The sequence below is a fragment of the Pan troglodytes genome, chromosome 10, assembly GCF_028858775.2.
Source record: "Pan troglodytes isolate AG18354 chromosome 10, NHGRI_mPanTro3-v2.0_pri, whole genome shotgun sequence".
Classification (NCBI taxonomy): Eukaryota; Metazoa; Chordata; class Mammalia; order Primates; family Hominidae; genus Pan; species Pan troglodytes.
Window position 1 is genome coordinate 41,793,632 of NC_072408.2, and position 17,329 is coordinate 41,810,960.

Genomic DNA, 17,329 nt, shown 5'->3' on the forward strand with positions numbered 1-17,329 from the left:
AATCCAGAGTCATGGTGTCAGTTAAGGGCTGAATTGTGTCTCCACAAGTTCCATTTCTTGAAGTCCTAACCCTCAGTAACTTAGAATGTGACTGTATTTGGAGATAGGCCCTTTAAAGAGGTAATTAAGTTAAGGCAAGATTATATGGGTAGGCTCTAATTAAATATAACTGCTGTCCTTATAAGAAGAGATCAGCAGGCCAGGTGCGGTGGCTCACGCCTGTAATCCCAGCACTTTGGGAGGCCGAGGTGGGCGGATCACCTGAGGTCAGGAGTTCGAGACCAGCCTGACCAACATGGTGAAACCGTGTCTCTACTAAAAATACAAAAATTAGCCAGGCGTGGTGGCTTGCGCCTGTAATCTCAGCTACTTGGGAGGCTGAGGCAGGAGAATCGCTTGAACCTGGGAGGTGGAGGTTGCAAGTGAGCTGAGATCATGCCATTGCACTCCAGCCAGGGCAACAAGAGTGAAAATCCATTTCAAAAAAAAAAAGAGATTAGGACACAGACAAAGCAGAGGGAGACAACAGACATCTACAAGCCAAGGAGAGAGGCCTCAGAAGAAACCAACCCTGCTAACACCTTGATCTTGGACTTCTAGCCTCCAGAGCTATGAGAAAATAAATTTCTGTTGTTTAAGCTGTCCATGCTGTGGTTCTTGTTATGGCAGTCCAAGCAAACTAATATGGTGTCTAAATGTGTCTCAGCCATTTACTCGCTGTGTGACCTTGGACAAGTCATTTAAAACTCTCCAAGCCTCAGTTTCCACATGAACTCTAAGGTCCCTTCGATATCTAACATTCTGTGATTCCATACAAAGAAAAAGCCTCAATTCACTATACAACTTTTACTTTCTTGCCAATGATAATAGTTTTAAGTTCCTGATACATACTCACATTTTATCCTTCCGAATCTACAGTCATTTGCACAACCCTTCCCTTACCCTAAATGCCAGTGTAGATCCAGCTTTCGATGCAAACACACTTGGGTCCCTTGACTCTCAGATGCTGTTGCTTCTGCTGCATCTCACAAAAATTGGTTGAAATGAGAACAGTTTAGTCAGTTGACTGGTTTTCCTGAGCACAGTGCTAAATAGCCCCACTGGTTTATCTCCATCTATTGATGGATCTTGTTTTAAAACTGTTGGATTCTGCCCATCCTTTTTGACTCAGTATCACTCCATGGCCATGTAATGCCTAGCCAACAACCTGATCCAGCCAGTTCCATCACCTTTATTCTTTTAATTGATTGGTAAGTTCACTCAGAAGAATCAACCCCAGACAATTGGCGCAGCCTCTCTCGGGCCCAGAGAAAGCACCCCCAGGTTATGTCTAGAAGATGCCAAAACACCCATGTGGGCCAATTGATTTGGGGAAAAATCAGTTCAACCTACAGCTGTAGCACAGGGTAAGCAAAGCAATGTTCCCTCATCAGCCTGCAGTGACTTGAGGTCTGTGCATGGCTAGTGTTCTTTCCCCTTTTCGACAAGTTGACTTGGCAGAATGAAGAAATGTGTCTTCATATGGATACATGCACACACATACACGGTACCACATCACACCACTCTTATTCCTGCCTTTTGGGGAGACAGAGCACTAATGATAGAGAACTTGTGCTGACAAGGGCAGGGGAAAGGCCTTGGGATGACTTATCCCAGGTACACATTTTTGTGAATGTGACTCAGGTTGTAGTTTTGTCAATATTTGGCCTATTTGATGGTATGTGAGGGAAAGAGTCAGCCAGACTTGGAGCTTGGCCATGTTAACTGGTCAGTAGTAAAAATGTCTCAAAGTGTATTTTCACACTTCTGGGCTTTTCTATTTGGTTCCAGAACCTGCATGTTTGTATCCCTGCATGTTTATATATGTTTGAGTGTTTGGGTTTGTATCTCTGTTTTCCTGCATGCCTGAGTTTGCTGATTTGTATGTGTATATTTGCATCTGCCTCTGAGTGTTTGCATATGTTTGTACATAGCTGGTATATGGGCAGATGGGTTTACTTGTGTCTCTGTGCAATCTCCTTTTGGGTTTCTATATGCTATTACATGTATCTGCATGTCTTTGGAGATCAGTAACTCCAAAGAGACTTCAGACATCTTTCAAATGCCTGGCGAGCCGAGGAAGAAATCTGATGCTGGAGAATGGCTTGGCAGGCCCTCAGCTCAGATTCCTTCTGGTTCACTCTGATTTTCATCCAATATGAGGTCTGCAGTGTCTTCCGAGGATGCCTTCTGGCTGCCTCCACCACATTAGACCTCCAGGGTCCCCTCTCAGCCCATTTGTAATGGACCTAATGAGTAGAGGGGAGGAGCTGGGGGTGGCCTGGGATTTTAAGATAAAAATAAAAAAGGAAAGTTCATCCTTTTCTCCCCATTCTCATTTTCTATTATTGACATTCATCAGCCCTGAGCATGAGACAGAGGGGAGTTAGCCACTTAACATTTCTTTTTCTCTTTTTTTTCTTTTTTTGAGACCGAGTCTTGCTCTGTCGCCCAGGCTGGAGCGCAGTGGCGCGATCTTGGCTCACTGCAAGCTCCGCCTCCTGGGTTCACGCCATTTTCCTGCCTCAGCCTCCCGAGTAGCTGGGACTACAGGCGCCCGCCACCATGGCCGGCTAATTTTTTTGTATTTTTAGTAGAGACAGGGTTTCACCGTGTTAGCCAGGATGGTCTGGATCTCCTGACCTCGTGATCCGTGATCCACCTGCCTCGGCCTCCCAAAGTGCTAGGATTACAGGCGTGAGCCACAGCGCCCGACCTCTGCTTAACGTTTCTTAGATCTTTTTTACTTTTTAAAAACTAGGGAGGCTGAGGCAGGAGAATAGGTTGAACCCGGGGGGTGGAGGTTTCAGTGAGCTAAGATCGCGCCACGGCACTCCAGCCCGGGCGACAGAGTGAGACTCCGTCTCAAAAAAAAAAAAAAAAAAAAAAAAAACAAAAAAAAACAAAAAAAAAACTGAAGAGTTTTGCTAAGAAATTTTAGGTAGGTATTATAATCATATTGTGGTTATGTTATTAATAAACTTTAACTTTTAAAGGTATTCACTGAAATGTTTACTATGTAAGAAATTTTATGTCTGGAATTTGCTCCAAAATGTAAGAGGTACTGTTGGGTAGGGAATAGATGAAATTAGACTGGCTGTAGGCTGATCATTGTTGAAGTGAAATGATTATATTACTAGTGTTTGATTATATTATTCTCTCTACTATTTTGTTTGGACTTTTCCATAAAAGAAAAGAATCCTAAAGCTGGGCATAGTGCCTGTAGTCCCAGCTACTCAGGAGACTGAGGAGAAAAGATTGCTTGAGCCCAGGAGTTTAAGGCCAGCCTGGGCAATATAGTGGGACTCCACCCCCAAATCTAAAAAAAAACAGAAAGAAGGAAAGAAAAAAGAAAGAAAGAAAGAGAGAGAGAGAGAAAAGAAAGAAAGGAGAGAGAGAAAGAAAGGAGAGAAAGAAAGAAAAGAAAGAAAAAGAATCATACTCAGACATCTCCTACTATTTCCCCACCAGACTCCTCATCCCGAGATGTAGCTGAGACTATCATTATTTCCCCCCATTATGTGGATGAGGAAGTGGAGGCTCTCACTGGGTAAATGATTTGCTTCAGGCAGCTAGGAGCAGAAAGCTTGGCTAGAATTCAGACAGACTGACTTCCCACCGAGGCTTCTTCTCACAGGATCCTGCATAAACATGAGCCTCATACAGCCATAAAATATAGAATTTGTGAATAAATACCTATCAGATTAATGAAAGAATTGAGGCCCCAGTTGCTCATACATTTACACGGGGCTTACCTAGACAGGTATATGGGCACCCAAAGTTCTGCATTTGCATCTGCAGAGACACATCTACACCTCAGCTCATACAACGATGCTTTCCTTGGTTGTACACCTGTAGACCACTAATTTTTGAAAAGGTATGTTAGAAATGATGTATAGGAAAAAGAAAAAGAAGGGGATGAGACTGCTACCCTCAGGTGTGCCTGTTCTGTGTGCTCATGTGACAAGCTGGGCTATCTACCTGCTCTCAGTGGGAATGTACCAGCAGGAGACCTGGAAGGAAGGAGTATCCCTAACAGTGGATATATCCAGCCCAGAACTACAGACACATGGATAATTTGATGAGGAAGGAGAAACACTGGCAGGCTGATGCCTTGTACCAAGCAAAGCTGTAACTTTGCATGCAGGAATACAAGATATTTTTTCTCTCAGATATAAATATCTTCAGATAAATACAAACATTATATATACTTCATAAATGGTTTGTGACTGGCACGCATCCACCCTCCACAGGCATGTTTTGCAGCCATGTCTGTATAGAGAGGGATTCTGAGAGGGTGAGCATAGGTCTAGGAGTCAAAGGACAGGAGTTCTGCCCTACTGCCCACCAGTTGCTGATTGTGTCATCCTCAGCAAGTCACATCAACCCTCTTTGGCTCAGTTTCCCCTTCTGAAAAAAAAAGATTGATATTAATAGTCAAGCTGCCCACCTCAAACAATGCTAAACATGTGAAAGCTATTTTATCTATAAATTTATATTTTACTCTATATATTCAAGCTAAACAATAATGAATAATGCACATATGACACACATAGCAAGTCTATCTATATCTATCTTCTATCTATCTATGAGGCAGAAAAATTGAGTAACTTACCTAAGATAACACAATTCAAATACAGCATGAAATAGTGAAATGTTGATGGGTTTTGTAGTCAGAAGCACCACTAAAGAGCTAAAAGGGTGTCCAGTAATATTATTATAGTGGCTTCTGCTGCTTATCACAGTTGGTTAGCTCAGTGGTTCTTAAACGGTAGTCTAAGGATCCCTGGGGGTCCCAGAGACCCTTTGAGGAGCTCTGCAGGTCCTTCCTGCCTCGATTATATGTCTGCATATGAGGCTATGTACTTCAGATACTTCAACCAAAACAGCATATCAAAATAAACTGAATGCAGAAACAGATATGAGAATCTGTCTTCTATTAAGCTAGACATTAAAGAGATGCAAAAATGTGAAATAATGACATTCTTCACACTAAATTGTTTTGTTTGGGAAAATATAGTTTTGTCATAAAAGTTATTTTAACATATAATATTTATTACTTTTTAAACAATTTAAAAATGCTTTTAGTTTTAATTTTTAATAAGGTAGATATTGATAGGTGTAACCCATAGAAATAAACAAAAGCTCCTTGAAACTCTAATAATTTTTTTTTTGAGACGGAGTTTCACTCTTTTTGCCCAGGCTGGAGTGCAATGGCGTGCTCTCGGCTCACTGCAACCTCTGCCTCCCGGGTTCAAGCGATTCTCCTGCCTCAGCCTCCCAAGTAGCTGGGATTACAGTCTCCTGCCACCACGCCTGGTTAATTTTTTGTAGTTTTAGTAGAGACAGGGTTTCACCATGTTGGCCAGGATGGTCTCGATCTCTTGACCTCGTGATCCACCCGCTTCTTCGGCCTCCCAAATTGCTGGGATTACAGGCATGAGCCACCGCGCCTGGCCTGAAACTCCAATAATTTTTAAAAGTGTAAAGGGGTCCTGAGACCAAAAAGTTTGAGAACCACTGGGTTGGAGCCTGGTGTTGATGAGAACAAGAATCTGCCTAGGTGAGATCAAGCAAGGTAGCAAAGCCCAAGCTAATCTAGGTCCTGCTTGCCCTCGGCTGACACGACCCCCATACTCTCACCAGTGCTCCTTGCCTATCATGAGCAAAGAATTGGAGTGGTTCAGAACACCCACTCTGGGGCCAGGCAAATCTGACTGGAGTCTGGGCTCTGCCAGTGGAACACAACCGTATCCTCTCGAGGCTCACTCAGCTTCCTTTTGTGTCAAATAGGAATATAATAACTTCCTTACAGTGCTATTATAAGGCTTGAATGAGACAATGAATCTAGTCCAGTGCCTGATATATAGCAAGCACTTAAGAAAATGCCTGATGATGTTACTAATAATAACAGATTGCACTCACCGAAAGCTTATTCTATTCCAAGCAAGAATCTAAGTGCTCATCATGCATTAATCCATTTAATCCTCTAATACCACTGTAAGGCAATTAACAACCCTAGGAGATAGTTATTTGGCAGTTGCTGCTATTGTGGAGTGGTTGTTTTCTAGGTCCTACCTATGGGCAAAATAGGATAGATTGGAGTGTTAAACAAATGTTTGTGGTTTTGATTAACCTTGACACAGAAGTGAGAGGGTTAAGTGAGAGATCTGATCTTCTAGAGATTAAGTGAGAGATCTGATCTTCTAGAGAGTCTTCTGACTCCTGCCTCATTCCTTTTTAGCCACCCCAGGCCTAAGGAGCCAAATTATGGGATCAAGAGTGAGACCTTAGGCCACATGGTCTCAGCAAAGAAGCAGGCCTTTTAGAGCAGTTTAAGGGCAAAAGGGGACAGCAAAAACCTCCGGCACCAGTGATATCAGTGGTAAGTCAAAGAACCCACTTCATAGATGCGCTGGTTGGGATGTCATTCTCTGTCATTCATCACCTCTACACACACACACACACACACACACACTCTCTCTCTCTCTCTCTTTCACCATCACCTTCAGCAAAGTCACCTACCCATGCACATGTGAACAGAAAAAATAAAAAATCAGTATGTTAAGATCCTTGAATGTATGTGTCATGTATGTTTTGAGGATATGTCTCTAGGTAAATGTGTACAGAAAGGTCTGTGTGAAATTATAGACTGGAGAGAAGGATTCAGTCCAGTCTTCTCTCCCAACTAATTAGCAAAGATGCTATCACAAAATTCAGGCTCTTACCTCCTGTATCCTCCTTAGGTAAGGTTCCCCCAGACAAGAACAACATCCTGGGCTGGTCCAGGTCTGCCCAACCTGTGTGTGTGTGTGTGTGAGAGAGAGAGAGAGAGAGAGAGTAGGGAGTGGTAGGTAGGTAGTTTGCCTCTCAACATCATGGAAACTGGGTGGCAAAGCCACTGGGAGCATGAATCTGGGGCTCTTGGCCAACTGCTACTCTTCCAGGATAGAAGAGGAGGCAGGATCCCAGGCAGTGGCTGGATTTCAGGATGGAGCTGGAGGGAAGGGAATGAGGAAGGTTTACTCTTTTCTACCAGTTTTCAACTGTGGGCACCAGGACAAGGACCTTGGGATTATTCCAGTCTGGTGCCCTGGAGATATAAAGCGGGTTTTTGCTAGAGACAGGTCAACCAAGCAGAGTTCAAAGGCCTTGGGCCTGAATTATCTTAACTTGGACCCAAGTGGATTGACTAAAAAGGGGAAAAGACAGGCGACTGTCTACCTCGATTGGGTTTACAACACTCTCTATATATTCTACGGGTATGAGTGGAGGGAAAGAGGATGTGAGGGAGTAATTTTTTTGTTTCTTTTTTATTTTTTGAAAAACAGAGAAAAGAGGCCCTCCAATGTGCACAGTATGGAAACTGCCTTGATCTTCCTAGTTTAGATTAGTGAATTCTGGGAGGGATTGGAGGGGCTTTCTTATTGCTCAGAAAATGACTTTGCAATTAAGGGAAGGGTCAGAAAGGGGTGATAAAAGAAATGGCCAGGTAGAGGTTAGAAAAGGACATCTGTCTATGGTCAGAATATGGATATGTTCAAAATCTAGAGCCCCCAAAAGCCCAACAGAGGACTGGGGTAGTTATCTAAATAGTTCATCACCAAACCCTTCAACCTTGGACTCCTTGCTTTTACCTGAAAAATGGATAATTGTCCCAGGCAGAGAAGAGACTGGTCACTAGGGGCCAAGACTCAACTCATTCAATTCCAGGACCCTCTGCAGCTGGTAGAATGAAAGAAAAGTAACTGGGGAGGGGCCTAAAGGTTTGGCCTCAAAGGTATCTGGACGTTGGTGTATCAGAATAGGTCAGAGGCCAGAGGCCTTCCATTTGGGGGCTTTTTGACTGCTTGAGGTGGAGGGAGGGAGAAAGAGGAGGGTGTTGGGGGAGGGTCAGACAGGAACAGATGCTTTCAGATCTAAAGAAACAATTTGGGGGGTGGGCAGGATCAAACAGAGGAAGAGGAGGGGGAGGAGGGGGAAAGGAAAGAGAACAAAGGTACAGTGGAGATTGGAGCCTCTTCAGTGGAAGAGAGATGAAGGGGAATCCGGGTGAGATGGCCGAGCCAACATCTGCCCCGGCTATAAAATTTTGTTCTATTTGCTGCTGGCCCAGGGGGCACTCTGGAGTGGTCAGATCAGCCCCTGAGGTGGCCCGGATTGGAGGCTCAGCCAGGAACTTTTGAACCTCAGCTGTACCTCCCAGACTGCCACCCACCACCTTTTGGTTCTTCCTCTGCTTTTACAGTTGGAAGGGAGTCCAAGGATTGGAACCAGGGCCACGACAGGAGGAAATATGGAACTTGGAAAGCAGCAGAAATGCTAGGCAGAGACTCTGAAATGGCCAAGAAAAGACAGACAGAGCTGGAGGCAGTCACATTCCAGGAAGGTTTGAAATTATCAGAGACTGAATCCTTGAGGGGAGGTTTCCAGCTGGGAGGCCCACATCACCCCATCACACCTGAGCTGGGTCAGGCAGGATAGGGATGAGGTGGGGAGGCCCAAGCAAGTGTGTATTATGAATATTCCTTGCCTCCCTCCCCCATTTTTTCCTTTCTCTAAACTGGCTGCCCTTTGGTTCCTCCAGCTAAAACTCAAGCCCCATTCGGTAAACTTATTTTCCAAAATCTATTCCAGCTGAACGGAAAGACTCCACATGTACAAAGTTACAAACACAATGGTACCACCCAAAGGGGCAGAGCCTCAAATAAGAGCCAGGCTACCACTGTGGTGGGGTGAGATCGCCTCAACAAGAACAGACCAGTTTGGAGGATTTCTCCCAAATGACTCACGCCCAGCTCTGTCCCTGCCCATCGGATTTGAGAAGTGTTTCCCCTTTTACAAAAGCCCTAAGCCTAACCTGACATCCAGAAACAAAGGCCAGAAAATCGAAGAGGGCAATTCTCCCTATAACTGGGAGAGAAGCGGACATTCTTGGCTGGAATTCCTCTGATGGAGGGGATTGTTGGTTTGATGGCCTGGGATCCTTCAGGGCCTTCCTGAGTCCCGGGTTGAGAACGCTTCTACTGATAACTAGATTTCCCCCTCTCCATCCCCAGAAAGATCCTGAGAGGGTCCCATTTCCTGCTCTTGTACCTCAGAGAAAACTATCTTTTAATTTCTAAAGAAAATGAAATCTCATTATTTGGAGGTGGTAGCCGTAGGGTATCGGTCAAGGAGCGATTGAGGGTCCTCTCAATTTTCCACGAAAAAATGGAAGGTGAGATAGGAGGAAGAAAGGAGAGGCTGGGATCTAAAGCGCGAGACCCTCAGGCCGAGCGGAGTTCACCGCGCAGTGAACACGCTCAGCCGACCACGCATCCCGCGCTCCCCGCCCCGCGCCCCTATTGTCCGCCCAAGCCCGGGGTCGTGACCCAGCTGAAGGCGACACCGCGCCTAGGGCGGACGCGGCGTGGAACCCAGAGGAGGAGCCTGGCTGCCGCTGGCCACTGAAACTTCGTCTTTGCCCCGGCTGGCCCCATTTCGCGATCCTCAAGACCCCGGCCTCTGTGAGAAGGGGAGCTGGGACACCCCCACCCCATGAAGACAGTCACATTTTGCCCCATTCTCGCGTGGCCAGGCTTCCCGGGAAGCCAGAGCTCCAGAGTGGAGTCTAGGGTTTGGCTATCTGGCAGTGCCTCCTGCACACTCGGTTCCAGGGTTTTTTTCTGCCTGGAAATTAAAATACTGTATACTTTCCTCTCCCGATCTTTGATGCTGGGAAAAGAGGGAGTCAGAAAGGAGGAGTGAGTAGAGGCGACACTTTTTTGGCTTCACTCATACCCCATCGAGGCAGGCAGAGCTGACCCTAGAGGATGCTGCCTATTCAGGAATCTGAAAATTGTTGATGGAGCCTGGAAATTTAAAATAGTCCCTTCCTCTTTATTAGGCTCTGTAACCCTATTCGCCCTCAAACATAGTCTGATATTCCCTACCCATCCTTGTCTTCCCTTCCTCCTGATTTATCCTCCAGGCCTGGCAGAAAGTGGAAGCAGGAAGATGAGGCTGCAGAGGCCCTTATCCCGGCAGGCCTGGACGTGGGCTCTGCTGGATTGGCCCTGCGTTCAAAGAGCTACAGAACTGACACCAGAGAGAAGAGTAGAAAAACCCGGAGGAGTGGAGGGAGAGCCAGGGGCTCCTGGCATTGGAGGGCTGATGAGCAAAGCTCCAGGTCAGCTTTAGCTTCTTTCTGCTCCCCAAGCTCCAAAGGGGTCTGAGCTCCTTGAGCTGCGCAGGTTTTAAAATGTTCGAGGGCTCCTCACAGATCTGTAGCTCAGAGTTCACCGCCCCCATTTTTAATTATCAAGAGGCAGCTAAAACTCCAACACCCGGAGCAGCCACACGCTGCAGGAGAAAAATCAAAATGGGGCTGGCAATGCAGAGTGCAGAAAAAGCAGACTGAGAAGGGTGGTCAGCTCTATCAAAAACATTGGTAAGAGGCAAAGACTTTTTTTTTTTTTTAACAAATCCCCCAAATGTTTATTTTGGGCTCCTGCCCATCCAGATAAATCAAGCTAACAGATTAGGAAGTTCATAAAATTGTATTCTTAGGTAATGACATCCAGAGAGGTAATAAATATTCCCTCTGCTCTGGTGGCCGCTGGAGTTCTGGTGTTCAGGGATCTTCCATCTCTCATTCCAAGCCTGAGAGGGGTCTCTTGGAAGGGGAACATTTAAATTAAAATTAGCTCTCCATAGGTGCAGTGCCAGATAGAAGCTGTGGAAAACCCGGAGCGGTGGTTTTGTGAGTGCAATAGCTTGCTCCCCCAGGACTGGGCAAAAGGCAGAGAAAAAGATGGTACAGTTGCTCCAGCGCACTGCTCCTCCCCGTCATAGCACCCTTGATCTTAAGGGCCCCTTTCAGAGTCAGTCTCCCCTAATCCTAGAAAAGCAGAGAAGGACACCCTGGCCCCAAGCTCCCAGCAAACCTTTTAATTATTTTCACTTCCCTACAACTCCCCCCAACACACACACACACACACACACACACACACACACACCCCTAGCTGTGGGAAGCTGTCTCTGGATTTCAATCTGCCAAGTCCAAGCAGAAAGAAAACTGAAGCACAGATTGCAGAGAAAACTTTGTAGGAAACTTCACACAAACAGCAGCAAGAGACCCTCGGAAAGGCAAAGTGCCCCAGTCCTTTTCCCTCAGTCTCACTTTCTCAGACTCTGTCTTTTTTGAGCCAAATTTCTTTACTCCCCAGGTACACAGACTCAGCACAGAACCGTCTTTTTCTCCAAGCAGAACCTCTCCGCTTACAATTGGATTTCCCGCCTTCCCTGCCTAAGACCGGGAGTTGAGACAAAAATTGAGTGGCAAATAGAGTTTAAACTTTTGTGCTCCTCACCCCCAGAGCAGACCGAGTGCTAACTACTTACGTGTCAATGGGATCTTTGGCCTGTGGGGATCTCCTGGCGCTTGGAGAGAAGGAACCCTGGAAGATTGGTGTCGCCATTTCACCCGTCTTCTTTTTACTTAGCCATTGAAGAGAGAGGGATACAATGCACTTACAGGCATTCATGCGCCTTGCCTCTCCCATTACTCTGGGCAAGAAATCCCCAGTCCTACAAAAGCAGTGGCATCCTATCTGGAGACCAGGGCTGAGCAAGGGCTGGCTTGGGAGGGTCAGAGATGGGGGTGGGGGAGAGGTCAGAGGCGCTGCCGAATATAAAGGCAATGGGAGAGAAAATGCTGTGTCCTCCCCGTGAACCTGGGCTGTGTCCTCCCCCCAGCCTTTCCCCACTGCTCAACCCAACTTAAATAAAAGCCCAGCCCTCAGCTTCCCAGCGAGGCTGTAGCAGCATCAGGCAGAGCAGCAGGGACCAAGACTGCTGGAGCTTGGGGCCCTCGGCCCAGACTGGCCCCCCACATCCCAACCCTGCCCTGCCATTCTGGGTGGCCAAGTCCAAGGCAAAGGAGAGCTTTGGGGAAAGGGGAGAAAATGGAGCCCACTGGAGGGAAGGCCAGAGGCCAAAATCTTCAAACTCAAATGTAAAGGATTTTAGTTTGGGTTCATTTGTCAAGAATTATGGATTTCTGATGTTTCCCCTTTTCAGACCAGAAAGAACAGAAGGAGACACATGCAGAATGACCATGTATGTGAGGGAAGAGGAAGGAGAAGAAACAGAAGACATAAAGAAGGGGAAATAAAATAAGTGTTCTGACCCTTTTATGCTGCTTTTCCTGAACTAGAGTGTCCCTTCTGCAATTTCAGGGAGAAACTTAGGAAATAAAATGTAGTAATTTTCCCCCTCCTCACTCTCATCTCTTCCACTTTCAGGAGGAGAGGGATAAACTCCCTGAAAGCCACACGAGCAAACTTAGGAAAGAACCATGGATCTCAATTTACCCCTTCCCTACTTTCCATCTTAGCTCCTTTACAGGCTTGAAAAGACACCCTGGTGCCCTTAGACCTTCCTTCCCTTTTCCCAAGCACAGCTAGAACCCCCTTTTTCTGTTCCAAGGGCAATCGCCTCAAGACGATATGGGCTACAATCAGATTTGGCCCCTAATTCACTTGATTACATAAAAAACTCCAGATAATTGTTGGCCTGCCTCCTCATACTGTAGGCAGCATGTTTTGTTGTCTCCAGGGTACCACTGAGGGAGGAAAAGTAGACCTAAAGGACTAAGAGACTCCCCCCAACACACACACGTGTGAGGGCATGCATACACACACACACACACACACCAAGTAACAACCAGCAAGTGGTTCAAAAGGAAATAAATTCAAAGCACACCAATGTGATTTGTACAACTTAGTCCTGCTGTTACCTTTCACTCCAGAATTTGGGGATAGGGGGAAGGGGTATCCCTGGTTTCCCTGCATACCCTAGATCTCTTCTCCCTCTGTCTTCTACTTCTAATTGCCTTTCTTCCTGAAATATGGATAAATCGTCCGAGAAGAAGGTCACCAACAGCCCTCCTCCCACCTTCTCCTAACAAACAAGCAAAAAATTAAGCAGGCCTTGCTAGGGCCTGGATCTCAGGACCAGAATTATTTGGGAGCCTTTGGCTTGAATGTATTCAGGTAATCCAGGCAAGATTTTTTGTTTCTTTTTTAGCCCCAAGGAAACAAATTTATTTAATTAATTTATTTCTTTACAGCCAGAGAAACTTGTTCAGGCTATCCCCATACGCTGCCAGGACCTGGGAGGTTATAGGAAGAGAGGGTGGTCCTTGACTCTCCCTAAGTCTCTTCGCAACACCTGGCAGGTCCATAATAAAAGTTAGAGAATAAAAAGGTAAAAGTCTTTTATTATCTCCAGGCATCAGCCTTTGAGGCCTATCCATAACAAGGGTACCTCCCAGGCCTCTGGCCAGTCTTTTTTCCAAGCCTAAACAGAGAAGGCATCCTGACAGGTGACTTTGCTGCTTCAGAGTCACCAGCTCAAAACCTTCCTTCTTTTAAGAACTCAAATGTTGAGGGGATGTCTTCCTTAATCACTCATCCCAAAAGAGCCCTAAAAGATGAAAGAAAACTATTCTCCTTCCCACTCCCTAAACTTGCCCCCTTGTCTACAAAGTAGGCAGGCCTACTCAGCACAGAGGAGGGAGAAGGGAAGAGAGAGAACAGACAAAAAGAAGAAACTGTACCTAACTATAGAAAAGTGAGACACTCCCCACCCTCAGCTCCACTGAAGTGCCCCCAGAGGAGTCTGGTCTCTCTGCAGACTCAGGGGGAAGGAAGGGGACTGGAGAAATCAGCCTTAATCTTCCACATCCCCTCTTCTGAAGATCCCATACCCCAACCCCCTTGCTTGTTCTTCTAAGGACATTGGAAGACTAATGGAGAGCTAAGATTTGTGTGTTTGTTTAAAGTAAACTTAGGCAACTATAGAGAAGATGGGATGTTACCAGGCCAGAGAGGGAGGGGAATAAAAAGAAACCATCAGACATTGACGTAAAACTAATTCACATCCACTGCTTTATTATTGATCACGGGGCATTTCACATCGACACTAAAATTCTTTATTGCAAGTTTTACAATAATCAAGTAAATTCAGTCCAAAAACACAATAACCACGATAGGGGTGGGGAGAGATTCTACCTATAGACTGCCTCTCTGAACTGAAAGTTCATTTTGATTTTCTTTTGGCTCCTCAAACTGAACAGCTCTGAGAGGCTCTCCAGATGCATTTAGCTTTGTCTGCTGTCTTCGCCCCCTCTCCTCCCACACCCCCCCCAACAATAATACAAAAGAACTTCATAGCTTTGTTCTCCTTAAAATGACTTCCCCCTCACTAACCTCCCCTGGTGCATTTTCAATGCAAAAGGCCTAAGGAAAGAGGGGGGAAGGAGGAGGAGGAGAAGGATGAGAATTGGCTTTAAAATTTCTTTCCTTTTTTCTTTTCCTCATTTCCCCTGAAATTCACCCAAACCAGACCATCACACCTTGCAATATATAATTTTTGCAGCTTTTTTTCTTAAAAAATAAATAACCCCCCAAAATGGCCTTTAAAAAAAAAACACCCAGCAGGTACCATGCTAAGACAACATCACATGCTTAAAAGGGTCCTTAACAGTGGGAGGGAGAGGAGGGCAGGGGGCTTGTTTGTTTATCTGTTTTGTCTGTTTGGAACTGACAAGGGACAAGGTGAGAGGAAGAGAGAAAAGAACCTATATATATATATATATATATATATTAAATTCTATAAATAAGAGTCAATTTGTGTGTGAGGGGAGGGTGGGGGCATGGGGTGGGGGCAGGGGTGTGAGTTATGTTTTATAACCTGGTAATGTCCTCTGCCCGTTGCTGCTCCGGCGGCGTGGCGCTCTGGGAGTGGTCTTCAGAAGTACCCGGGGTAGCTGCCGAAAGGGTGCTGGGCGCAGCGCCGGCCGGGGGTGCTGACCTGACTTTGGTGTTGGGGAGTCGGTGGTCCTTCTTCCATTTCATGCGACGGTTTTGGAACCAGATTTTGATCTGCCTCTCAGAGAGGCACAGCGAGTGGGCGATCTCGATCCTTCTCCTTCGGGTCAGGTAGCGGTTGTAATGAAACTCTTTCTCTAATTCCAGGACTTGCTGCCGGGTATAGGCTGTCCTCGAGCGCTTGGGTTCCCCTCCGTTATAATTGGGGTTCACTGGGGAGAGGGGAAAAGCAAATAGTGGGGTTCAGAGGCAGCAGGCTCCCCGCCCCCCACCCTCACCCCATCCTCAGCTCTGAGAAACAGGAGGAGGGAGTGGTGGAAATAAAGTCATCAAGCTTAAATGGGTTATAAAGAAGTTGAAGGAAGCTGAAGACTTTGTAGTGTAATAAGAGGGGAATCCTCATTGTAACGACACTGAATTATTTATGCGCCCTTAGAAAGCGAGCATAGTTTTCACACATACATAACAGATCGTAGCACATGGCTCGGACTGCCCAGAGTAGCTAAGCCATAAAATTTATGGGGGATGTAATTACCCATTCTCGCTCGTAAATCCAGTTCAATTGTGCTAACCCAGAGTCGCTCCAGGAGAGAGAGGGGGAAGGAGAGAAAGGAGGACGGGGGCCAGAGGGGGCCGAGGAGGGTGGGGAGCGCTAGGGAAGAAGGGAGGGAGGGGGGGAGCAAAAAGCAAAGTTGCCTACCCGTGCTAACGTGAATTTTTTTCATCCATGGGTAGACTATGGGTTGCTTGCTGGCGGCGCTGGAGGGATGGTCGGGGGCTGGCTGGCTGCAGGCTGGCGGGGCTGGGGACGGGGAGGCGGAGGCGCCTGAGAGAGGCGCCGGCTCGCAGAGCGACTGTGATTTCTCGGGGTGGTGGTGGCCCGCCTGGGCCGGCCCGTGGCCTCGCGAATTGCCCGGCCCCTGGAGACTGGTGCAGCTATACTGGCGCTCAGGGTAGCTAGGGCGCGGAGGCGGTGGTGGGTACAGCTCCTGGTGGTGATGCTGAAATCCCGATTCCCTGGTCCGGCCGTAATATTCCGGACTGTGTTCAGGGATGTAGCTATTTTGCGAATATTCTTCGCATGGAGGAAATTTCGGATCGATGTAGTTAGAGTCCATCAAATACGAGCTCATGATCATTAATTTCTGGAGTGGAAAATAATTTTTCTCGCTTTGTCGTTTTTCTGCTCCATAAAGCCCTCCTACTAGCTAGCGACCCTGTAAAGTTACTTTCACCATGTGACTCCGCCGGCCAATCACACGGAGCAACCCAGTCCCCGGATAAGGAACCGAATCGCTTTATTCAAAATGTATCCAATTTTTTTGTGTGTGTGGTGGTGGTGGTGCTGGGGGGCGGGGGTGGGTGGTGATGTGGGGTTAGCTAGCAGGGGTTGGGGTGCCCCCAGTGCACATCCCACCAGACTGACAACCCTCCCCTGCAAAAGGAGGTGGGAAGCTCCCGGCTCCCCTCCAAAGCCCGGGCATTGGGGGGCTGTCGGGAGGCAGTGATTCAGCCCCCGCCCAGGGTCTCCCCTCAGGCCTCTGCTGGGCCCCGTGGGCCTCGGCTCCTGAGCTTTTCCAGAGGTCTCCATTCATGGCGATCGTGTCTCAGTCTGTGTAGGTCACGGGGCAGCGCCCCTCTTTCGCAGGAAGAGGAAGTTGAATGAGGACTGGAGTGGATGTTGGATGGGGAGGGGCCCAGGCTGAGCCGAGGAGGCTGGAGAGCCTGGAGTGCCCCCCATCCAAGGATACCAGAGTCCAGCCCCTCTTCCCCATACACACTCACCCAACCCTCTGGCCACGCGGCCGGCGAGGCAGGGTCCCAGCTGGACCAGGCAGGTAGAGGCAGCGGAATGCAAATGATTCTGACGTCATTTCTGGAGGTCTGGGGGTTGAGCCCCCGCTGAAGAGAGACAGGAAGTGGTTGGCAAAAGCAGAGTTCAGAAGTCTCGCCTTCCCCTGCTACCCACTGACCCTCCCTGCCCCAGCCCCAGAGCAGAGGATCTCTTTTACTGCTGGCTTCTGTTTCCACTCCCCATTCAGCCCGGCCTGCTATTTTCTGACAATTATCTCCAAGGAGCTGGGGCAAGGAGGAGAGCTTTCTGCCAGGAGTCAGTGCCCTGTGATGGTGCCCAGCCAAGACCCTGAGAGTTCTTTCTCTGTCCCCACAGAGGGCAGACCTAGCTAAGAGGGAGGCCTGTGTGGGTAGAGCCTGCTTGCTTCTGGCTAGGAGCTGTATCCATGTAACACGTGTGTTTACATGTAAACACGAATTCCTAAAGGCCAGCTCCAGGCTGCTTTCCAAAAACGGAAAGCTAAGCTCACCAAGTTGGGGAGGCACGGCCAGCCTTGGGGGTCTCCAGCCCATTCACACTCCCTGCTCTCTCTCTGCCACCCACTCACAGTAATACTCTG

General features: G+C 47.4%; 1 protein-coding gene across 1 annotated transcript; it reads right to left on the minus strand.

Annotated features, from left to right (window-relative positions):
- Positions 1-14,664: 14,664 nt before the first annotated feature.
- Positions 14,665-16,813, minus strand: HOXC4 (homeobox C4). Its single transcript, XM_016923287.4, has 3 exons — positions 16,701-16,813; positions 15,616-16,060; positions 14,665-15,127 (listed from the first exon to the last, which is right to left on the minus strand). The coding sequence occupies exons 2-3, from the start codon at positions 16,052-16,054 to the stop codon at positions 14,772-14,774; spliced, it is 795 nt and encodes a 264-aa protein (XP_016778776.2). The 5' UTR covers positions 16,055-16,060; positions 16,701-16,813; the 3' UTR covers positions 14,665-14,771.
- Positions 16,814-17,329: the final 516 nt, after the last annotated feature.

Coding starts and splice junctions, on each gene's coding strand:
- HOXC4 (XM_016923287.4), bottom strand. CDS start 16,054: ATGATCATGAGCTCGTATTTGATGGACTCTAACTACATCGATCCGAAA. Junction 15,128..15,615: donor AAAAATTCACGTTAGCACGG/GTAGGCAACTTT, acceptor CCCTCTCCCCAG/TGAACCCCAATTATAACGGA.